Source organism: Artemia franciscana, chromosome 1 (assembly GCF_032884065.1).
Source record: "Artemia franciscana chromosome 1, ASM3288406v1, whole genome shotgun sequence".
In the NCBI taxonomy this organism is placed as follows: domain Eukaryota; kingdom Metazoa; phylum Arthropoda; class Branchiopoda; order Anostraca; family Artemiidae; genus Artemia; species Artemia franciscana.
The window spans coordinates 21,767,612-21,792,732 of record NC_088863.1 but is presented as its reverse complement, the minus strand read 5'-3'; the positions used below and the strand labels follow the sequence as shown (position 1 = coordinate 21,792,732).

The following is a 25,121-nucleotide window of genomic DNA, read 5'->3' as shown; positions in this document are numbered from 1 at the left end:
TTTTTTTATGTCAATTATTTTCGCTTATTTTGAGAAAACGGCAAGAATGTGACCCTTACGGTCATTATAGAAGGTGTGAATCTCAGGCCTGATTAATGAATATGACATTAAATTTTGAAAAGTTGGATATAATTTTAGCAGGACGCCTAAAATTCACCCTGTTGCATAAGGTGCTATCGCTTGTTATTGAGCCAGAACCTCAAGTGTGCGAAAGGAGAGAAATTTTAAAGTCTGCGTGGAGTAAGACTATCAAAAGTTGGTCCGCCAGTTTTTTTTTATATGAGCCAAGTTTATAACTTTGTACGAGGTGATCCGATAAAGGAGGCAATCAAGTTGGCTCTAATTTCGAATGAAGTTGACTAGAGTCTAGACTCCTATGTGAAAAAGGTATTTTCTTTGTTGGTCAAGATGGGGAGCTGTAATTATCCTAAATGGGGTTTTGGGCAATGGTGATTCCAGTGGTATAGCTTTCTTTTTGATTTGACACCTTTTTTGGGGAGTTTCTTGCTATTTTTCGAAATTTGCATTGACTGTTTTTTCAAATTCAACTACTCATTGTAAAAACTCGACTACTTTCTTAGATGGTGATAGGTCCCTGATATGCGATTTTATCCCAAAATTATTTTACAGTATAACCCAACTCAGCTACTAAATATACTGGGACTTCTAAATAGTTATCTCATCTATACAAAGCTGCTGCAGTTATGTGTTCCCAGACATTTTAAAATGTAGAAAAGGGTTGAGAACCCAATATGCCGTCCAAAGATTACTATCTCAATAACCCAGTTCTCTTTGTAACTTTCTGCTGTTTAACGAAGTTATAAGACGGTGCAGTAAACGTAGCGCTACTGTCCTTTTTCTGATCTTCCCATCATTGTATCTCCCCAAAATTGCAAAAAAGTATTACCTTTACCAGTTCTGAAAGCAGTAAACGGAGATTCATTCGTTACGTGTACGAAGAGTAATTAATTAAAAAAGAAGTTTTATGTTTAACTAAATAATCTTGGTTAAAACTAGCTGAAGTTATTTTGTATATCAGGAGAGCTACCCCCTCCTTAACTTCCCACCCTTTAGGCTAAAGTTTACTGTAATTTTTTTTTAAGAATTGGGAAACCTAGTCAAACTTTAGTGTACAGAGGGGTGGGGGGATTGATGAAGGACAGCCCCCCCCCCCTCCAGACATCTAACTTTCTCTAACTTTCTGTTACTAAACTCTTTACATTTGGGCGAATCTAGATCAAAATCTTGGGGGGGGGGGTAATGTGACAAGAGTGCTAATGAGAAAAATCTTTAGGGGGGTGCGACAAAGGTGCCAACAATTGACCAAAGTGACAAATTTATTCCGAAAAAGAGTGAACAAAGGAAAAAAACTGGGAAAGAGGGTACCAGAAAAAATCTTGGGGGGCCAGGGCTCCCCGACCCATAGATCTGTTGGTTCTTTACCTTGGTTTGAAAACTTCTTTTTTTTTCTTTTTAGTTAGTATACCCACGGTAACCTTTAATGCGAGGGAGGCTCTCATTCCTCAACCCCAATTTTAGAAATCAAAATAGCCCAACACAGTTAGACGATAAAAATGCATAAATTTAAAGTATTTTTTCTTGTAGTTTTCTTTCTTTGAAAAACTTCTTTTCCTTAAAGTTTTTTAGAATTAACCTTGAACAACAAGTAAAATCACTTTTTCGAATAGAAAGCACTGATGTGTTTGCTTTTTTCTTTGTTTTTTTTTTTCGGGGATTATTGTGCCGAATACGCTAGTTTTGACTACAAATATTGCGATGAAAATGAAAATAAAATACCCATAAGGCCTAAAAAGGGAAGTTTCTGACTCAATTATTACTCTTTCCACGTTTTCCATTTTTAAGGAAGTTTCCATTTTAAGTAAATAACATTTTTTATGTATAGAGGCCAAATCGTCCCTCAAATCGTGGAAAAATATCGTAACGAGCTAGTGGTCTCGTTTGAAACGAAATCTCTATATCCAGTTCCTTTTTTAAATAATTGATGCTTTCTATGTATAGAGGCCAAATTGTCCCTCAAATCATAAGAAAATAGACAAATTTACTTCCTTTTTGTTTAAGATGATGGAGGGGGACTGTAAGCTTCTTCTATGGAGTTTTCTGCAGTGACAATTCGAACGGAGTAGTTTTTGTTTCGATCTGACGCCATTTTCAAGGGTTTCAGGCTAATTTTAGATTTCCTATAATTCTTTTTTCAAATAATATTTTACTATCAAGACTAATCGAAATAATAGTTACCATTCCTGAAACAGTTGCAAATGGTGATCTATTCTCACGAGGCATTTTTTTAGGCCCTTTGGATTTTTTTTTTTACTATATGCCTTGATAAATTCTTTACTTTGTTAGAGCTATCGCTGCAACCATGATTTGACATTAAGTTTGTTTTCCTAACTAGCTTTTTATGAATGTTTTTTTTTTCTCACTGGAAAGTACAAATTCACCCCATCTGGGCTTGTGATACATGTTTTTCAGGAAACATCAGACCCAGGAGAAAGCCTTTGGACTTTTCTTAGCTGGATCTAGTAAACAATGAAACAAACGAAAAGCGGGTTGTGCCCAAGTGGAGTAGCGAAAGGTCATTAGGAATGATCAAAATGAAATTAAAACTTCGTGAGAGGGAATAAAGAGTGAAGCTTTGAGGAGATTGCAGTAAATTAGGAGCCTGTGAAGCTGTGCGTGTTTCATACGGTTTCGTGTTGCAGTGAGGTGCTAGTAGTAGTAGTATCATGTAATATGGAAAAGAAACTAGCCTTCGTAGATCCCAGGCCAAAATTCAAAGTCAAGAATGTAGTATTTTCCTTTAATCCCAGTTATGCAACATACTTTTGTCTGCAAAATGTATTTTTCAAAAGTATTTACCTTACGAAGAGGCTATCAATTTTGTTCTTTCGTAATTTCAAGGTCGTTTTTTCTCTCTTTTATAGGATAGAAACACTATTGAATTAGTTCAAGATCCATTGAATGAACATGAATGTATGGCTCAGCTTGTTGCTGTTTTGCTTCATATGGATGACCTGGAATTGTTTAAAACACCAGAGGTAGGTAGAAGTCTTTAAAGTTTCTACGGGGCTAAAGATCTAACCTGAGTCTGGGCAGTTAGAGGCGAGGGGGTAAACTTCTAAAATTCTTCAACGAAGTATCACAGGTATTTTGATGAAAGCTCGTTTAGCTGTTGGAAAATAACGATATTCAAGCATAAAAAAGAAATTTCTCAAATTATTCGCCACATATCTAGATAAAATCAACTTAAATTTACCTTACAAGGTTTACTCTGCGTAAAGATCTTAAGCTTTAATGTTGTCAAAACACTGGAGAACGTGGCCGAAGAATACAAAGCACCTTAGTAGCTCTATTTTGCTGCATAAGATACTTGGATCAATATTGCGACTACGTCGTATTCATCTTTTGTGATATTTTCAGATTATCTTTGTAGCGCAATAGCTTTCTCGCATGTTTTCTAGCCTTCCCTTCTTTTTCGAGCTTTTAAAATTAATGATTTTTCGTCAATTTGCATTTTCAATTTTGAATATTGTAAATTTTGACTTAGTTTTCAAATTTGTTTTATAATAGTGAATTAGTTTCGTGATTTAAAGTTAGAGATGCTGGAATTGACTAATATTAAAATGTATAAGCTTTACTTTAAGTCTGAAAATGTTCTCTCCTGCATAACTGTTTCCCTCTTTTTCTTGGATTAAAAAGATGCTTGAAATGTTTATTTTTTTTACGTATTTTGTTCAGTTATGTTCTCATGTTTATTGTAAATCGTTGCTTTATTCCATTTTGTTGAAGTATTTTTGCAATTTTATTTATGTATTTTACATACTCCTCCGTTTTAAGGGAAAGAAATCAGTAATATAAGGAATGCTTCAGTATTTACAAATTAAAAAAGAGAATGTTTTAACTTTCATAACCTGACCATTTAATCAGTTTTAGGGATTGTCATTAACGTATTAATTTCCAGAAAAATTGCTTCTGGGTATCCAAGTTTTTAAAGCTAAATAACTGAAGTTAAGGGTTAAAGGTTAAGTTGACCCTTAACTTCAAGGGTTAAAGGTTAAGGGCTCTTTTAATACGTAAATCTTAATTAGAAGTAGGGTTTTCCCAGGTCTTGGTTCTAACAACAAATCACACTACTTTTCTCAGAATATCTACAAATTCAACCCTAGTGAGATAAACAACAATCATGACCCTAGACCAATCAATACAAAAAAAAAAAGAAATCTCGGGGTTATATTCTCCAGTATCATCTTCTGATGGTAATTTTAAACATTAAACTACTTTTCAGTAAAGTTAAAAGATTATCCATCGAAGAAGGTAGATAAAAGGGACGACCACACAACAAATATGTATATAACTCTTTTGCGCAGCTTTTGCAGCATGATTATGCACTGAGCATTTCTTTGTTTCAATTTTTTTTTGATAATGTTAAGGGTTGAAGGTCAAGGGTTAAGGGTGAAGTTAAGGGTTAAGGTAGGTTAAAGCCTATTTTAGGTTGCATTCGTGTAAAATCGATAAACATTAGTTTACCGATTTTGACAGTGTGATCAATTTTCCATTATCAATATTAATTTGTCAGTAAAACCTGTGAGTAAACTAAGCAAGACCAATCCTGGTCCGGTTTTGATCACTGGGCAAGAAACATGTATATGTATAGTGAAAAAAGAAGAGAAAAATAAGTGCAGGTTAAGCATTAAGAATATAATAATCCTGATATTCTTTTCTCTTTTTTAATTTCTGTGTTTTATATTAATTTAATAATAATTATTTTAACAGTAAACATTTACATTTTCTTTTTTTTAGTTGCCTCAATCGCTGAAAGAGATAAAAGAGAAATTAACAAATGCACGAGTTCCACTAATAGTCCAAGTTTTCCTGGGAAAACTAATATTTAACACCAGTCATATCATTGAACGCTATTCTGGAGAATTCTTGGGTCCATTGTTGCGTGTAATTGCCAGAATTCTTGGAGAAAGGAAGCATTTCCCCCCAGTTGCAAGGGATTTGGTAAATGATTTTGATTTCTATGATAAGATTTCATTGTAAAAGCCGTGAGCCATAGCAAAACAAAGAAAAAACTATCACCACCTCAAGTAACACAAACCAAAAAAAAAAAAAAAAAAAAAAAAAAACACAAGGTGAACATTTTAACCGACAATAACAACCTTAATAAATTCAAACGCATTCACAGCTTAATAGATTATCACCTGAAGTATGATTCCCTATGTTTCGTCCCTATACGAATGAACTTACACAACTGTTTAGTAGCACACTCATTCCTCTCAGACATCTGCTTAATTAACCTACACTTATTCCAAGGCACTTCCAAAACATTCATTCTGCAACTCATACAGCTCTTTTCACTCGCATACAAAATGAAAGAGATTTTCAATTACACGTCTATTTATCCACACACTATCATACTTCAAACTCTCCAAATAAGCTGACTTAAGAAGCTATACTCCAGGTAAACTAATTATTTTTTCCCAAAATTTCACTATTCTAACCAATCTAGCACTCCTTAAATAATGCGCCCATAATCTTCTTTTAGTAAAACTGAACTAAATAAGTCCGTTAAGCTTATATTTCTCTTAAAATATCTTAGCTGAACTATTTCTAACTTAGCTGCTGTAGAAAATCCCAAACCTCTGAGCCATAATGTAGACTAAAACTTACTTTTGTCTGGAAAATTCATTTTTGAATCCTCTTTGTCAGCTAGCTGACCTAAATTATTTCTCAATAGCATATTTATTAGCTAATTACCCCTTCCATTACAATATTTGTACATGCAGAGATATCCCCTTTGGCGCGTAAAGCTTAACACCCAAATAAACAAATTCCTCTTTAACCTCTAATATTTTCATCCAAAATAAGCTTTAATCTTAGATTCAACTGCTCCTTGACTCCTAAATACTGATACTACTATCTAATTAGCAGTTAAAACTAAATACTACTTTTTAAATGGCCCTTTATTATATTGAATAACTTCTGAAGATTATCTCTACTATCCGCCACTAGAGCTGTAACGTAAACAATATCCTAAACCAGTCCAAAGATACGTTAGGTTCTCTATTATTTGTGATAAAGCTATCTAAATAATTAATAAACAGGGAGAATAACTTAGGAAATAAAGTGTATCCTTGCTTCCCTCTCAGAGGAGACGTAACCAGCCAAGAAGCTTTTTCATAACCTTCACAACAAGTTTCAACCTCTGACCCATCTATGCTGTTATCGCTACCAAACAAGTTGGCAGGTCTATTTCTAATAGACTTCAAAGTAACAACTTCCTATTTACCAAATCGAAAGCACCCTTAGGTCTAAAAATGCAACGAATATTTCTAGAATATTTCTTGTTTAATACCTTCTAAGTAAAAATATAGTCAGCAGGATGAAACGTCGATCTGAATCCCGCTTGCACCGGGCTAAGTATATCCTCATTTTTTTAACCAATCTCTTGTACTTCCAAAACATTAGGCCTAATTTACTTACCACATTCCCCATTAAGATAGATCTAAAGTTTTCTCATCGCCTTTCTTGAGAAGAGGCACTGCTACCAAAGTGCTCCATGCTAGGCTAACAACTTTTCGCCATGATAAACGAGAAAACTGAGTCTAAAATGGGTATTAGAGTCACCCTTCCTAATCTTAGGGCTTTCTTAGATATAACATCTGTTCCTGGACACAAACTACCATTCACCCTTTTGAATAGATCCCATTTTCGTGGAAATACAGGCCTAGTTAAACATCTGTTTAACTGGTGTTACAGTCATTCTGTCTCAAAGGGTACGACACCATCCTTTCATCTAAATCTTAAACCCCTGAACCATTCAGCTCACTCACCCTGACAGGTGCTAACTCCCTATTTCCGAAATGACCTGGCCCCGTCTCAACTGGCGGGATATCTCCTCATATTCTTGGGCTTTGTATAGAATTTTTAACGACCGACCAAAATTCTCTTGGACTACTCTATGACTAGAAGATCTTTTAATTGCTTCATTGATCTACATATGCCCTACTTTCTTTTTAACTCTTTTAACCCCATTATATTCTGACCTTAATTTTCTATTTTCAACTGCCCTGCGTGAATTCAGTTCCTGATCCAACGAGTCCTTTATTTTAAGTAGCCTAATAGCCCTAACCACCTCTTCCCTTTCCTACCTACCCTCCCCATAAAAAATCCTTATCTTTCCTAGCTGAATGGTTCCTATCCTGAGAAAAAGGGTCAATACTTTCATAAATTCTATCTGTAATCACTGACACGAGCTCAATATATTTCAGCCGGTTCTAAAAATTCCAAAATCAAATGATAATCATTCTAGATTTCATAAATTTCTAGTTCCTATTTTAGCCAATTATTCTTTATCCTTTGCTATCCAAACTGGTTTACGGATCCTTTCCTTACGTTATGGACTGTTACCTTTCACACCGTTGAATCCACGCTCCCAGTTGAAGATTCATTGGCAAACGGTCTGACCCCCAACTAACTCTAGAACCCTAACGTTCACTGCCCAAGGCCAAAGAGACAAACCCCATAAAATCTTATAGCGGGGTTAAACCCGCTATGACTTGTAAGATCACCATTATCAAAATTTTTTCCCAACCTCCTTGTCATAATTAGTAATCCCTCCTGTTAACCAAAATTTATTAAATATCTTCCTCGTCTATTTATTTTCCAAGACCGGTCCCTATTTTTTTCTAATAGGAAAGACATACTCACATTCATTCTACAACCAGACATTTTGACGTAGTTTGTTCACAAGGGGCTCAACATCCTTCAACTCATCCTCTTTGCCAGGAAATGCATTGGATCCCCCAGAAAAAAACAAATCACAACAATGATGCATTCTACCCGTGGTTCTTTTTTAGTTATTTCCCATGTCTCTTCACGACCTTTAGAACTATTTTTGGAGACAAATTTATAACACATGCAACAAGGCGAACATTTTTAACCAAAAGCAGCGACTGTGATAATTTTTTCTACTTACTTTCTAGCCTACGGCGTAAATTAAATACACCTTTCCTATCAAGCGCCGAAACACCTTCATAATATTTACCATTTGCCGAAGCTTGCCTCTTACACTCAAAAGCATTAAAATTTTTCCTTGATGAAGAATAATCAAGAGGTTACTATGTTTCAACAAGGCAAAAAACATCTTATCTTTCGCAACCTGCTGATGTACTCCGTTCTAATAGGCTTTCTAGCTTTTTCCTACCTCAGGAAAGGCTTTCAGCTTTTTCAAATTCCAAACTACAGAAGGGAAGCACGAGTCAGTAGGAACCTCCATTTGTGATTCAGGCAATCTTGTCTCGTTCCCTGGTGCTCTTACTCCTCCCCCCTCAGCAGGCTGTTCCGGAGAAAAAACTGGGGTTGTCACTTGCTGACAATATGTAAATATTCAAATCTCCTGATTCATCTCCCTTAATTTGGCAATTCCATTCGTACCTGTCTCCCTCTATAAATGGCAAACTTTCTGACAATTCCTTTTAACCTGTCTTTCGCCCTGCTGAGCTGTATCCACTTTAGCTCCTTTTCTAACTGTGGTATAATACGGAACACCTACAAAAGCAGCCTGGCCCTCCTCCTCTACAGCAAATGCGGAAACGGTGCCTCCAAAACTCTGACCACTAGCAGTATAATTCGCTGATTCATTTCTCTCAATCACTCTGATCAAAATCACTCTGATTACCCTGACTACTGCTTGGCGGAATTGGAGGGGGAGCTAACATACACCTACCACTGATACTAAAGCACTATTTTCTACGCTAACCATAAATACATCCCTTCAACAATCAACTTTGTACCATAAAGTTAAGCATTTTTGTTTTTGATCGAACCATTTCAAGGTACAGATTCAACTACGCTCTTAAATAGAGTTCTTTTTACCCGTAATCTGGTGCTACGTCTACACCGTCTGGTCGGAAAAAATGTGACTGTCTTAAAATTAAATAACCAAGGCCCTTTTGCTAAAACTTTTACGAAACGGGGGGCGTCCCGTGATTAGCTCCAAATGAAATATGTCCTTGATATTATGAGGGGTTAACCTGAAGTTTGAAATTCTCACGTTTAGGTAAGAAATAACACGAGACGAAGGGCCGGCATAAAGCCATACATCTCAATGTTATTTTATAGAGCTACTTGATTTAAGGAGGAAGATGTATTCAAAGCATTTTGTAAGGATTAATTGGATCAAGAACATTTTAAAACATAAAAGTTTGGGTGATTTAAAAGGTTGGGTAAATTTATTCGAGAAGGTATGGCACATAGACAAAGTTTTGAATAAACCATGAGTAGTTTAAGGTTAGTGAAGTTGTGAATTGTTAATATTACTTGTTGTATTTTTATTATTATTTTTATTGTGTTACTGTAGTGTTATCGATGTGTGTTACGTGTTACTTTTACTGTTATAAACTATTGCTATTGCAATGTATATTATTATTATGTTCGTGACTTTCGCTATTTTTGCCAAGGCCTGTAGAGGCTTTTGTAGCAATAGTTGTCTTTCTATTTGTTTATAAATTATTTATAGAAGTTAAATTTTGAAATCCTGACAATGCTGTCAAAAATAATTTATTGCTCTCTTTTATAGCTTGCCCTGACACTTTCTTGGGCCCCCAGAAATCTACCAGATCCTGACTCGGTCGTTGAAAGAACCCACGTCAATAAAATAATTGAAAGTCTAGTGGAAGGATCTGCCAGGTCATCCTCAAAATCCCAAAAACTGCTTCTAGAAATTCTTAGGTAAGTTTCGCTTCTGTTTAACCTTGATTTTTTGTGCCGTTGTCTCTGTTTATTTTTGTGCATTTTAGCTTTTTAGTGTATTTTACTGTCGTAAATAGCGACGAAGAGCACACTACCTTTCCATCACAAACACCAAAAACAAGAAGAACAAAAGGGGATTCTTTTCACAAGACAGTGGAAAACTAACTAGAATGAATATTTTGGCCCTGTGTCAAAAGGCTGTCTTCAGCAAGACGTAAATATATAGGAAGAAAAACTTGCAACAAGATACAATCAATATAACTAAAATGAATTTTTTTTTTAGAACATTCCCAGCATCTTTACCTCAGCGAAGTTAAACCAGGGCTGATAAATAAATTGTGATGAAACGAGGCAATGCATTGAAATGAAAGAAAATGATTAAAAACACGTTTTTAGTGCTAATCTTTTGAATTTTTGGCTGCTGATCTTGTAGGTCTATTTTTGACAGGTTCTGTGTTAATATCTTTTGTTTTTTTATAATATTTTTTAAGATCGTTTTTAATTAAATTCGTGTATAGAGCATTTAGTGAATATTCTCCCAAGTCCCTATTTAAGAGAATATTATTATCAATCTTAAGTCTGATTTCAATTGTTTCTCGAACTACTTGCCTTATGCCTAGGTCATTGCTAATAAGGGCGGATTCTACAAAAAGCATTTTGTGGCTAGGATTTTCAAACACATGACTGCTTAAAGCAGAATCAAAAGAAACAGAAGCAATATTAGAATATAGAGCTTTGGTAATATCAGCTTTATGCTGTTGTAGGCGTTTCTCTAAATTCTGGCGAGTTCTCCCTACATAGAATTTCCCAAAATCGTATGGTTTTGAGCATAGGACCGAAATATTCATTTTAATTAGTTTCCCACTGTCTTGTGAAAAGAATTCTCTATTGTTCTTCTTGTTTTTGGTGTTTATTTTATTGTCCTACAAACATGGTAGGTAGGCACCCTCCACTCTCCCTCGAGGTATGGTCCACAAAGTCAGTGTTTCCACTTCTATATTTTTGCTGTGCATGTCGAGTTTTTTCGTTTTTTTTTGTCGTAAAAACAGCTGACAGAGCCTTTCTGAAATTATTAAGTGTTGAATTTCTTTCAATTTTACCTCTCTGTTTCAAATAACGACTCTATTGGTACCGACAGTATTTAACTGTGCTCGTAGAAATTTTCTCGAAAAGAGATCTGGAAACACTGTCCAAAGGAATGACAGAAAAAAGTCTGGCTAAGAAATTCATTAGTTTTTGTTTTAATCAGGCTAAATAAAGTTGAAAGTATGTGGCTGATTTGGCTGCGAATTCATATCTAGACCATCTATGGTTAATGACATTTTTTTAAGTTAGTTTAACTCATTAGGTAAATCTATTACAGACAAAACTGCAACTGTTATGACAAGTAGCCGCCTGTGTAAAGCGTAAAATGTGCTGGACTAGGCGTTTAGAATTATTACAATAACATAGCCATTAAATCACAAAAGAAATCATCAAAGACAAAGGGATAAAGGAGAAAAAGAAGAAGAAAGCCAAAAACCTCAAATGAAGTGTTTAACTAGGGAAACCAGATGTTATTCAGTTCGTTTTGTCTGAAATGATAAAAATTGAGCCAAATGAAATGGCCTTTATTCATTGGTTAAAACTAACATAAGCTTTTTTATGTTGTTTTAATGCATAAAGTGTCCTCCTTCTAAAACACAACGGTTTCAGTTTTGTAAATTTAAATGTAGCAAAAGTTTTCATGCCCTGAGTCCGAACATACTTAAATTTCATGGTTGCAGCAATTACTGCAGCCTAGAAAAAAAAATCATATAGATCCATTCCTTCAGTTTGTAATAAGTTCTGGGGATAGCCAGATGGGTAAGTTTGCCCTGTGTTCCATTAATTCGATAGTTGAAAAATAACCACTGGATTCTCCGTTTGATTCATTTTCTGAATATTATAGTTGGTACATTTACAATTGTGTCCCAGCCCCGACTCCTTAATGGTAGGATATAGTCCTTTACAAAACTTTGATGGTTCAGTTGGTTTTCTATTTTTTGTGCTTATTTCTCATCAACAGTTACTTCATAATGTTAAATAATACCTCATAAAAAAATTGCTTATTGTCTAGGGCTACATTCAGGAATTAGGTGAGCTGGGACGCAATTATGCGGTGGTGATTGCTATATCTGGAAAGAGTATTGAACGGTAAACCGAATGATATTGAACATTTGACAAATTTAACGCCAAAAACTTTACCACAAAAGCATTGAAAAGCATAATTTTAGTAGAGCTTAAACCTGTAAAATTATTGAAAAATCAGGTCTCACCTTATGTTTATACATTGCAATATAAGTTGGAATACCTGCGAAATGAGAAGCAGATTTTGTTATTCTAGTCAGCCCTAGTTCAAATTTGCTCATAAGCCAGGGGTTTAATTAAAATGGGTTAAGTTAAATTAGGGTTGAGTTACTTTGGGGCCGTGATTAGGGGGATGGGGGTTGAGTTGCAAGGGACTAAATTAAATGAAGGTTCAATTCCACGGTGGCTTAGTTGAATTAGTGTTGATTGTATGGCGGCTGATTTAAACAGCAGTTGAGTTGAACAAGGGATCAGTTGAATACGTTCAGTTGAACGGGGTTGAGTTAAAGAGTAGTTGAGTTACACATACACCGAGTAATGTTAGTGTATTTAAGGCTTGGTTACCAGCGTATTTAAGAATTTGTTCATACTCTTTTGCCAGACTTGTGCTAATGATTTAGCGCGATTTTTTGATTTATTGTATATATGCTTTTGGGCATGATCTTGCTGATATTTATTGCAATAGTAGGCTTTTTGGGTTGAATAAGCCTACTTCAAACAAAGCGGACAACAAGATAAAAATAATACAGTCACAGGAACAATATGGGTTGAAACAATACGCATGTCACTAAGTTTGTGCTCATTAAAAAGAGACTTGTGAAGCGCTTAAAATATTCAAATTTTTTCAACTTCCATCTTTTTCTGATTGCTTAAAGATCTAAGAAAAGGGCAGAGACACGTCCTTAAAGTGTAGTTTCCTTGAGAATAAGACAATCACATTCAACCTTGTCTGCCAACCTTAGACAGGAATTTTCACCTTTCTGTCGACAAAACTGTGAATTTTATTTATTTGATTTTTTCTTTTTTCCGAGATGAATAGCATGTCCATTTATCCGTGGATACGCGTTTGTTTTGTTCCCGGGAATGGGTTTTGAAGCATTTTTTGATAGTAACACTGGGAAAGGGAGTGAAATCTAGGAAACTTTTTCAATAGAGGCCTTTAGTTATTCAATATATAATAATTAGGATATTTTCCAGGACTGTTGTGGAGAAATGGCAACAGTGCTCTGAGTTTCCAATGGCTACCATATTAAGTCTTTTCAAAGGCTCTGAAGATGACAAGCTATGGGCATTGTACGCTTTGGACGCTTTACTCATTAATAAAGTTCAACCAATCAACAGTGTTTTAAGGAGCGACAGGGCAGAATTAAATAACAAAATCTTGGAATGTTGGAGAATCAAAAGGAGGGAAACGCTTGTTGCAAGTGGTGAGGTTTGTGGTGAACTACACAGGCTGGTAACTGAAAAACAGGACAAAGATGATGTAGATATGGCCTTCCTTGACTCGCTGAAAAAGCTACTAACAACTGTAAGAAGAGAAGACAAAACTGAATTTATACATCTTTTATATAGGATGCAAATCCACAGCCCAACAGTGCTTAATGAGTAAGATTCCCATTACTTTTAATCGGCTTATCCCTATACGGTCTTATGGTTCAAAGATAATCTGAATTTATACATGTTTCGTAAAATATATAACAATTTCCAATAGCACTTAGTGCAGTGTCGGCAGTTAGGGATTAGTTATGAACCTGTTGTTCATATATTCCCCCCATATATTTTGAAGAATACCTTTTTGGGAGCATTTTCATTGTAAAATGCCTGCTTTGATATTTTCATAGGAAAAGTTAAAAAAAAGACACCTCTTGAGTTTAGAAAAGTACATTTGTGCCCCACCCCGTCCTAAATTTTCATGAATTGAAACCAAAGGGGGGGGATAGAGTTCTTTTTCAGGGGCTAAAGTAAACGTTGGACAATGCCTATTGATTACTGCCCATAATCTGGAGTTCGAAATTTTTGTAAAGTGGCTATCCCAGTTTATTGTCAAGGTTATATATTGTTTTTCTGCACATGGTTTTAATATATCAAAAAAGATGAAACTTTTACTATCATTTCATATCTGAGATTCAACTCTATCCATCCGCCAAATTAAATTTTTGGAACTTGGTGTACAGTATATTTTAAGATTGAAAATACATTGAAAACTGATGGAAAATTGTTGAAAAAAGGACAATGAAATTGATGGAAAATCTTTGAAAAGAGGACAATTTTTCTATTTTTTTAAAGCAAGTTTAGTTCCTTCTCCAAGAAAAGTCTTAGTAATGTATTAATTCTGGAAATTGAAAATCGATGGAAAATCGTTGAAAAAAGGACAATTTTCCTATTTTTTTTAAAGAAAGTTTAGTTTCTTCTCCAAGAAAAGTCGAAGTATTACAGTAATTCTGGCTCGGTGAAAGAAGAGATCCGAGACTAATGAATCCAGGGATATAAGTAGCTTATCTTATCCTTTTGGTGCAAGTTATGGCTGCAATATTGTCACAAAATCGTATATTTCAGAGGGAAAGTTTTCGTTAATGAGTGTGATTTGTATTGCTTAGTTAAAGTAATAATAAGAACTTATTTCAACCCTCTTTACAAGCATGAGGAATAAAAGAAGAATGAGCACTAAGAGGAATAAAAAAAACGGAAAAAATAATATTCTGATAAAATAATAATAATGTAAAAAAAAATAATTCTGAGATAAAACTGAACCTATTTGGTTTTTATAAAGAATATAACTCCACCACCTGATAGTACTTAACCAGTAACATTTGTACAATGTTCCTATTTCTCTGATTACAACTGATAATTTTAAGTGTTGTTTTAAGCTTTCATTTTTATTCAAGCGCCTAGTTTGCATATTAAATATATTAGAACTACAAATTAAGGGTATAATGACAAATAATTAGGATTGTTAAAGAAAATCAAAGGTATAAGATATAATTCAAGAAATCAAAATTAAAGCTACTAGATTAAAAATTTCATGCTTGCATGATTTTGAATTAGGTATACTGAAATGATTATTTAAATTGAAGGGGGGAATCTATTGTTCAGAAAATTGAAAGATACATTTTATTAACCTCTTCGTATGATCAATTATGTCGAAGTTCGTAAATCATGATTTGTTTTCACGTTTTGTGAATGTCTAGTCGCATTAATTGAGAAATAAGAGTTTTTTGTCAAACTTGGGAAAATAGTTTTTTAATGAAACTTGCTGCTATGCTTAGATAGCGAGAAGTTTTCATTACCATTTTTTTTTCTTGTTAGAAATTTATTAAAATTAAAGGTAAATTAAAAATAAAATAATTAAATGTTAAAAATTCTGAGAATCGTTCGACATGGGTGGATTTAGAGTCATATAGAGTCTGTTACGAAGTCTTCATAAATTGAAAGTTCGTATGAATATGAAGTGGTTTATTTCCGGCATGATTATATATCTAAAGGTTTTTTTTAGACGAAAAATGCTTTATATTATGGCAAAGAATTGACTGATGAAACTCTCTAACCGTAAGTTTTGGGATCTGCATTAAACTATTAAATACAACTTTGGCTTAATTGCTTGATTATTATTGTTATTTGTTGTTGTTACTTTTCAATTAATGTTTTATTTATTGCTATATGTTGTTTTTCAGTTGTTACTTTTATTTATTATTCTTGGTTACTGCTATTTTCTAATTGTTGTTTGTGTTTATTGTTTGTTTGCAAATTTTTATTTTTGTTTATCTTTGTTTATTTTTGTTTGTTTTTTAATTGTTATTATTGTTATCTTCAATTGTTTTTGTTCATTGTCATTGTTATCTTTCAGATATGTAAGTCAAATCTCAGCAATTATTGGCTCTCAATATGGTGATGCAAAGGTATGGTGTATAGAATGTCTCATAACAGGACTGGAGATAATGCCTGATCCTTGGGATGAAATTGGTGGTCAGGAAATCATTGCATTGATTAGTATAAGGTAAAACATCTAGTAAATCTTTTTTGAAATATAAATTACAACTTGCCTCTACTGAGGGAGTCTTGCGAATAAGGAAGATGACATTCAAAAATAATTCTCAGGCCCTCATTAATACTGCAGTAGCTTCTCGTTACTCACGAAGTCAAACCACTGCAGACCTTCAATCTTTTTCACGCTTGTCAAATAGAATACGTCGATGGCGTTTAGGATTGCGGCTGATATATGCCATGTCTCAGCTCTGAAAAGTATCAAAGAACCGACGGGGATGCTGACTATTCGCAGTTTATTTGAATGACTGATATTCGGTGGCTTTTGCCAAAGGTGACGGTTCAATTTGCCCATGGCAGAAGACGCTATTGACATTCTTACTTGCAGCTCTGGGAGACGCGATCCATCTGAAGAAATTGTGCCTTACGACAGTTTGGGCAGTTACTTTGAATGCCCCTGCATTTATTCGTAAAGACGATCTTTGACTTTCGCCCTACGAAAGTCGGTTAGAAGCGACCACGTGGTGGACCGAAGGAACGATGATTCGACAGCCTGTCCGAGTTCCTGGTGATGGTAAACATCAGACCGAGTGAAGCGTAAGCGCTCGCCATGGACTGAAGTGGATGGAGGAGGCAGACAACACTCTCTGCCGAGCAGCGCCCGACAGGAGACCTAAGTCTCATTAATACTGAAAAAAATAATATGAACAATTATTTTATTTACGGCTACAACGTCTATGCGTCGTTACTCTTTTTATTTCCTCTTATACACTAGCTTTATAAATAATGATAATAATCTAGCCGCTTACAAAATTTTTGAAAAAAGCAGAGCACTGAAATAATAAAAGAAAAACTTAATTAGCATCTAAAGATACAACAAAAATGACATTACAACAAGACAAATATTGTTGCCTCAAGGAGGAATGGCAATGGCTTGTCAAAGGGCACGAATGGGTGCTTATCAATCGATCGCCTCTGACAGAGATGCAAACAAAACTGGTAAAGTACTTTAATATTTATTCAAAAATAAACTTATTTCGTATATCATCCTATTTTTGTCTCGTTTACAATCACATAAGAAAGATTATTGTTAGACTTTTTTTTATAATCCAGTAAGGCCATTTGAGGGTCAAATTGTTTTTTTGTTTTTTGTTTTTTTATTCCTATATTCACGGCGTCAAGTACTTATAAGTGTCTTATATACCGCTATTCAATTACCTCGTTTTGAAACCTCGAGATTTTAAATGTCTGTTGAACCTTCTTTTGAGGGAGTCAATAGAGGGATCTGTAGGAATAACATCCCGAGGAAGATCGTTCCAGATAGAATTGCAACGCCGGATGAAGCTTTTCCTCAAGTACTTTGTTCTTTGTTTACACAATAAAGTACTCAAGTACTTTCCTCAAGTACTTTGTTCTTGGCGTGTCCTCCTTTGGATAATTGAACCGAGCTGCGTGCCTTTGCGTCTGCCTTGTCGGTTGGACAAAGGGGTGAAACAATGGGATAGAGCTTGTATTTTTGTTCTTATTAAAACAAAAGAATTGCATAAACGATCCCTGGAAGTGTTTCGAGTCTTGTCTGAACCATCACACTAGTATTTTTAATGCCTTCTTCTGGTTTGTTTGAGCTATTTCCTACGTTTGATGCTTTTTCACCTTTTATCAGCTTATTTTAAGCAATATGTTGAATTTTTTCCATTATTCTTTTTTTTGCACTCTATTATTGATATTTTGTCGCTTTTTCATCCATTCATTAAAATCAGCCCTGCTATTGACAGAGGAAATTCACTGCAGGCCTCATTCATGACTGTAAACGACATGAAAAACGGAACTTAACAAATAAACCTAATGTGAGACCTAATAAATAAACCTAGAAAATTGAGATCTGGATTCTAAAATGGGAGCCACTATTTATTGACTGTTTTCAGTTTTTTTCGTGATTTTTTTATCGTGTTCTTTCCCTGTGATAGCACAAAGTATGGGCACGGGACAGCGCAAATCTAGACACTGTGGCTAAAATTTTGCCTGTAATAAGGCCTTTTCGGTTGAGAAGGGCTGAATCCTGGGTAAAAGGTAGCAAGGAAACTGATGCAGCTTTTAGTGTAATGGCCTTGAAGCTGGATTTTCCTGCGAAGCGTTATTAGGCTGTTAAATTTTGGAGTAAATTAAAAAAAAATTTAAATGCTCCCAAGTGTTGTTGGAAGGTAAGCCTTAGCCTAGAAGCTAACTGTTCTGAAGTGTTTTCCTGTTTATTTAATATTATTCTGTATTTTTGTATTGTCCATATGTATTTGTACATTTTTTTTTTCCGCAGGGAGCCTGCAATTCAAGAAGCGTCTCTTCGTCTCATACAAAAGCTGTTTGGAAAATTAAGTCACAGCCGAATAAATGAGTTAATCAAAGTTGTATTGAACATTGACAGTTTCACTCTTCGGTCTTGCAGAAAGGAGGCATACAATTTTCTCATCATGGCCTTTGAAATGTTTCTTAATTCTACTGAGGCAAATGAATATAATGGATATGAACAAACAAGAATTCAAATAAAAAATGCTCTTCTGAAAGGACTGTTGTAAGGATTTTTGCTTTGATTTCTATATATGTATCTATATATTTCTATGATTTGATTTCTATATATGATTTCTATATATTCTTATGCTTTGATTTCTATATATGTATCTATATATGTATCTATATATTTCTATACATGTATCATAAAATAGTCAGGTCAAAAAACAAAGTACACTATTAAAACTCCCTTGTCCGAAACTCCTATTCAGGAAACTTACAGTCTCTTGGGTTGAACAGCAAAGAAAATATGTCCGCAAATTAATTTGGATATGTTCAAATAAACGGTCATTGTGTTTCAGGAATCGTTCTAGTAAGTTAGTAATTGGATTAAGGACGCTTCTTGACTACTAAGGTCCCTGTCCGAGACTTTTGTAAGGATTTTTTTGCTTTGATTTCTAATGCATCTTCTTGCTCATTATGAAAGGGTATACCAGAAATTAATGTTCTCAACCTCATGAACGTGATGAACATCACCCTCATCCAGGAAGGTGGAAGAAAACGTTTTATAACTTTTTGAATTACTTACAGTTACAGGAGCAAATTGACAGGGTCCCTGGTAGAAATATGGCGTTTTTAACTAGAAGATTTTAACGCCTAGGTCGTTAGAAATAAGGATAGATGGTATCCTAGCCTAAGTAAATTAGGTGCAGGAAAAAAATAGTAATGGCTACAGTGTTTTGAAATTTTGTAGGTGTAACAATCTAGTTAATGACGATACGATGTCTGTTCGTAAAATGGCCCATAAGTTAACATGGTATTCACGTGATGACAAGACAGCAAACCTTATTGAATACGTTATAGTAAATCGAGGACTGGCAGGATCAGTACAAGATACTAGGGTATGTAGGAGTGCTGTTATCGATGTTAAAAGTAAAGATCATCATCTAGTAGTGTCTAGGGTTAATTTAAAGCTAAAATTTCGGAAGAGTAACTACCCCCCGGGAAGTTATGTTGTTGATAGACTCTAGACTGAGAATTTCAGGTAAACTTTTCAGGAACAGTTGAATACTAATCTTGAGAGTTTAAAATTTGACTATGTGGAAGTTGGTTGGAATTATTTTAGAAAAACAATTCGTGATGTTGCTGACGGTGTCTTAGGGAAGAAAGTTAGGACTGTAGCTAGGTGTATTAGTGAAAAATCTTTATGTTAAATTGATCAGAATATAATTTTATATATATATACACATCATCGAAAGAATTTGACGTCCACGTCGAACATAATTAATTGTACAAAATACATAAAAAAAAAATAGTTAACACTTAGTTAAAAAGTAAAAAAAAAAGATAAGAATAAAATTAATGACTAATTTTCTTGGCTATTATATAACTCAACAAAACTCGGAACAAAACTCTTCCGATATTAGTTGGGATGGGATCAGTTCGGGGAGTTTTCGGTATTTTGTACGGAACGGTCTGTTGCAGGTGGGAAGATAGGGTTAGGGGATGATGGAACCTAATCAAGGAACAGAGAGGGACTTGGTACTGAAACAAAGGTATAGGAGGTTCCTTCTCCCCGCCAACATGGTGAGCTTGAACTTACCAAGTATATAATGATATGAAACCTTCCCTTCACCATTTATGATTTTAAGTGCTTGTTTTTGGATATTTTCAATCTTATAAATATGCTCTGAAGAAAGATCGAAATGCCACACTGAACAAGCAAACTCCAGGATCTTTCCATGGAGGAAATTGTCATGGAGAAAGAAATTTCCATGAAGGGGGCGCAGGATTTTTTAGCATTTTTTGAAGAACGATGAACAAATAAGTATGAAAAAGTTTTTTCAACTGAAAGTAAGGAGGAGCATTAAAACTTGAATCGAACAGAAATTATTACGCATATGAGGGGTTCACTTCCTCCTAATACCTTGCTCTTTATGCTAAAGTAACTTTATTAATTTCAACTATTTATTCTACGGCTTTTGTGATTCAGGGGTCATTCTTAAGGAATTGGGACAAAATTTAAGCTTTAGTGTAAAGAGCGAGGTATTGACGAGATGGTGAACCCCCTCATATACGTAATAAAAACATACGAACATAGAAGTTCGTTGCGTAAACTAATTCGTAAGTTACGTATATTTTTACTAATAAAAGCATTCGTAGAAAATTTAAAATTTCCAGTTGCTTTTTTAAATAACCAAAAAATTGGAGGGTAACTATGCCTACTCCCCCGCTCGTTTTTGCTCAAAATCGTCCGGTCAAAACTAAGAGAAAGCCATTTAGCCATAAAAATAAAGTAATATGCAAATTTTTTTGTAATTATTCATGTACGGAGAGCCAAAATTAAAATATGCCTTAATTTAAAAACGTTCAAAAATTAAATAAAAAAAGTTTTTTTTAACTGAAAGTAAGGAGCGATATTAAAACTTAAAACGAAAAGAAATTACTCCGTATATGAAAGGGGCTGTTCCCTCCTCAACGCCCCGCTCTTTACGCTAAATTTTTTACCGTTTTAAAAAGTAGAGTCGAGATAAAGAGTCAAACTTTAACGTAAAGAGCGGGGTGCTGAGGAGGGAACAGCCCCTTTTGTATACGGAGTAATTTCTGTTCGTTTTAAGTTTTATTATCGCTCCTTACTTTCAGTTAAAAAAAACTTGTTTTTTTTTATTTAATGAATAAAAGGAATGTAAAGAAAGTGGAGAAAGCATTAAAATTATGAACTAAGGAACCTTTAAGTGGAGGCCATGGATAAGATTATCGAGGATCTGGAAGATGCAGCTCGACGGCATAATAGTAAAATATTGTACTGGCATATTAATAAATCGAGAGGGAACAGTCAATCGGGACTTGTCCCAGTTAAAGATAGGAACGGGACGACAATTAGTGACAAGAAAAGAGTAAAGAGAGATGGGCAGAATATTTTGAAAATGTACTAAAACGAGATAGAGTTTCAGGAAAAGATATAGAGGAAAATGAAAATGCTTGTGATACCTTGGATGTAAAGGAAGATTTGTTTTATGAGGAAGAATTAGCGACAGTACTAAAACGATTAAAAAACAATAAGGCTCCAGGTGCTGATAGTGTGGTAAGTGAGTTTCTTAAATATGGTTGCTCTGAGGTTAGAAATAAGCTACTAAAGATTATGAATAAGATCTTGAAAAAGGGGAAGTACCTAACTATTTTAGGAAAACCTTAATTAAACCACTGTATAAGAAAGGTGATAAGAGTGAGTTTGGTTATTATCGAGGCATTAGTCTGGTCTCTCTAGGTAGAAAATTACTTACTAATATGATAGTTTTTAGACCGAGAGATGCTGTAGACAAAGTTTTAAGAGAAGAACAGTGAAATAGATTAGTATTAGTGTTGACCAAATTTTCACTCTGTGGTTAATAATTGAGAAGTGCTTTAGTTGTTTGATACTCTGTTTTATAGATGATGAGCAAGCGTTCGATTCTGTTGATACAAGAGCTTTAGCAAAGGTCTTATTCTTGTATGGTATATCAGACAAATACATTAAAGTGATTAGAGCTATATATGAGAATAACACTACTGCGGTCAAGGTAGGAATTGAGGTCAGCAGCTGGTTTTGTGTTAAATCAGGAGTTAAGTAGGGTTGTCTTCTATCCCCCTTTATATGCATCAATTTGATGGACTTTGTCTTAAGGAGCACAGGAAAGACAATGGGAGACCAGGGAATCAAATGGGGAGCAAAAATTTCTCCTAAACTTAGATTATACTGATGTTTTAAGCATCCTAGATGAAAGTGTGAGCAATTATTATTAAAGACGGTGGGAGCAGTCAAGATGTTAAAAATAGAATAGTCAGAGCTCAGGGTATATTTCCACAGATAAAAAGGTTTGGAAGAATCGGAATATAAGTGTGCAAATCAAGATTAGAATATTAGAAACAACAGTGATGACATTTGTCAAGTATTGCTCTGAAGCATGGGCGCCCCGAAAAGCAGATGAATATTTGCTAGATTTTTTCCAAAGAACTTGTCAACAGATTGTTCTGGGTACCCGGCAGACTGACCGTATCTCAAACGATAGGCTGTATGAAAAGTGTGGTTCAATCCCGCTTTCTAAGGCTATAATAAGAGAAAGGTTGAGATGGCTAGGGCACTTTTCGGATGATGGATGATAGATTGCCAAAGATTGTCTTTTCGACGAACCATCTAGGGCTGAACGGAAAGCAGGTCGTGTGTGGTTAGGGTGGGAGGATGTCATAAAGAAAGGTTTGAAGGAAATGGGAACGTCATGGGAGAGTGTAAAGAGGGAGGCTTTGAATAGATTGGGATGGAGGAGGAACGTCCGTAGCTGTGTTGGCCTCAGTCAGCTTGGTGCTGCGATGAGTTGTCGTTAGTAGTGGTAGTAGTAGCATATATATATATATATATATATATATATATATATATATATATATATATATATATATATATATATATATATATATATGTGTGTGTGTATATATATGTATAGCTGATATTTCGGAAGGGTAACTACCTTTCGGGAAGCTATGATGTTGGTAGACTCCAGGATGAGAATTGGCACGACACTTTCCAGGAACAGTTGAATACTAAATTGGAGAGTTGAAAATTCGACACTGTGGAATATGGATGGAATGACTTTAGGAAAACAATTTGTGAAGTCACTGATGGTGTCTTGGGGAAGGCAGTTAGGACTGCAGCTAGGAAAATTAGTGAAAAAGCTTCATGTTTAAAGTAATGTAAAGAAAGTTGAGGAAGCTTTATAATATGAATTACGGAGATGTGAAGTGGAGGCCATGGATAAAATTGCCGAGGATCTAGACGCCATAATAGTAAAATACTGTACTGGCATCCTAATAAATTGAGAGGGAGTAGCCAATCCGGACTTGTTCTAGTTAAAGATAGGAACGGGACCATAATTAGTGATAAGGAAAGGGTTAAAGAGAGGGGACACAACATTTTGAGAATGTGCTAAACCGACATAAAGTTGCAGGAAAAGATATAGAGGAAAACGAAAAAGTTTGTGATAACTTGGATGCGAAGAAAGATTTGTTTTGTGAGCAAGAATTAGCGACAGTACTAAAAGGATTAAAGAATAATAAGGCTCCAGGTGGTGATAGTGTGGTGAATGATTTTCTTCTATATGCAGGCTCTGAGGTTAGAAATAAGTCACAGAAGATTATGAATATGATTTTTGAAAAAGAGGAAGTACCAAGAGATTTTAGAAAAACCTTAATTAAACCACTGTATAAGAAAGACGATAAGAGTGAGTGTGGTAATTATCAAGGCATTAGTCTGGTCTCTGTCGGTATCAAATTACTTAGTAAAATGATACTTTTTAGACTGAGAGATGTTGTCGATAAATTTTTAAGAGAAGTACAGTGCGGTTTTAGAAAAGGCAGAGGGCCAAATTTTATCTCTTAGGTTAATAATTGAGAAGTGCCTGAGTTATCAAACACCTTTGGTCCTCAGTAATATATACCATGAGCAAGCGTTTGACTCTGTTAATAGAAGAGCTTATTGAAGGTTTTATCCTTGCATGGTATACCAGACAAATACATTAAAGTGATTAGTGCTATGTACCAGAATAACATTTCTGCGGTTAAGGTAGGAAATGAGATCAGCAGCTGATTTCGTATTAAACCAGGAGTTAAGCAGGGTTGTGTTTGGTCGGCCTTTACATGAATCATTTTAATAGATTTTTTCTTAAGATGCACAGGAAAGGCAATGGGAGACCGCGGAATCAAATGAGGAGGAGAAACTCTCCTGGATTTAGACTATGCTGAGGATTTGCATCCTAGATTAAAGGTTGAGCAAAATGAATGAGCTTTTAGAGATTTTGCGAGTTGACGATGCTAGAACAGGTTCGAAAATTGACGTTAAGAAGACTAAGTCTATCAGACTAGAAATAAATGAGAATGAAAAGGCGACGTTGGGTAACGAAAAGATTGATCAGGTGGGCAGCTTCACTTACCTTGGTAGTATTATTAGTAAAGATGGTGGGACCAGTGAAAATGCTAAAATTGGAATAGCCAAGGCTCAGTATGTTTTTTCACTGTTAAAAAAAAAGTTTGGAACAAAAGAAAGATAAGTCTGCAAACCAATATTAGAATATTGGAAGCTACAGTGATTACAGCTGTCAAATATGGCTCTGAAGTATGGGCTCTCCGAAAAGCGGATGAAGATTTGCTAGATGTTTTCCTTAGAAATTGCATAGGGATTTTTCTGTGTACCCGGATAACTGACCGTATTTCAAACAGAAGACGTGTACGAAAAATATGGTTCAATCCCGTTTTATAGGGCTATAAGAAAAGAAAGGTTAAGATTACTAGGGCACGTTCTGCAGATGAAAAATGACAGATTACCGAAAATTTTCCTTTTCGGCCAGCCGTCTAGGGCTAAACGGAAAGAAGGTCGTCCTCGTCTGGGGTGGGAGGATGTCATAAAGAAAGATTTAAATGAAATGGGAGCTTGCTGGGATGGTGTAAAGAGGCTTTGAACAGGTTGGGATGGAGGAGGAGTGTGACCTCAGGTGACATGGTGCTGCGACCAGTTGTTAGTAATAGTAGTAGTAGTATATATATATATATATATATATATATATATATATATATATATATATATATATATATATATATAAATATATATAATTGTTCGGAAGCGGGTTCGAAGTGCTAATCAAATATTGATGTATTAAGAAGCAAGTTCATAATTCGCCGAAAATGTTTGTCTCTTCGCTAAACTTGTGCTAGCACTTTGAAGAGTAATG

General features: G+C 34.9%; 1 protein-coding gene across 1 annotated transcript in view; it reads left to right on the top strand.

Annotated features, from left to right (window-relative positions):
* LOC136025164 (DNA-dependent protein kinase catalytic subunit-like) overlaps positions 1-25,121 on the top strand; it is a 110,480-nt gene that overhangs the window by 8,764 nt on the left and 76,595 nt on the right. Inside the window, exons 3-8 of the mRNA XM_065700962.1 lie at positions 2,943-3,056; positions 4,819-5,022; positions 9,602-9,753; positions 13,081-13,488; positions 15,728-15,877; positions 18,176-18,430. Of these exons, the coding sequence (XP_065557034.1) occupies positions 2,943-3,056; positions 4,819-5,022; positions 9,602-9,753; positions 13,081-13,488; positions 15,728-15,877; positions 18,176-18,430 (1,283 nt within the window). The remainder of the gene's footprint in view (positions 1-2,942; positions 3,057-4,818; positions 5,023-9,601; positions 9,754-13,080; positions 13,489-15,727; positions 15,878-18,175; positions 18,431-25,121) is intronic.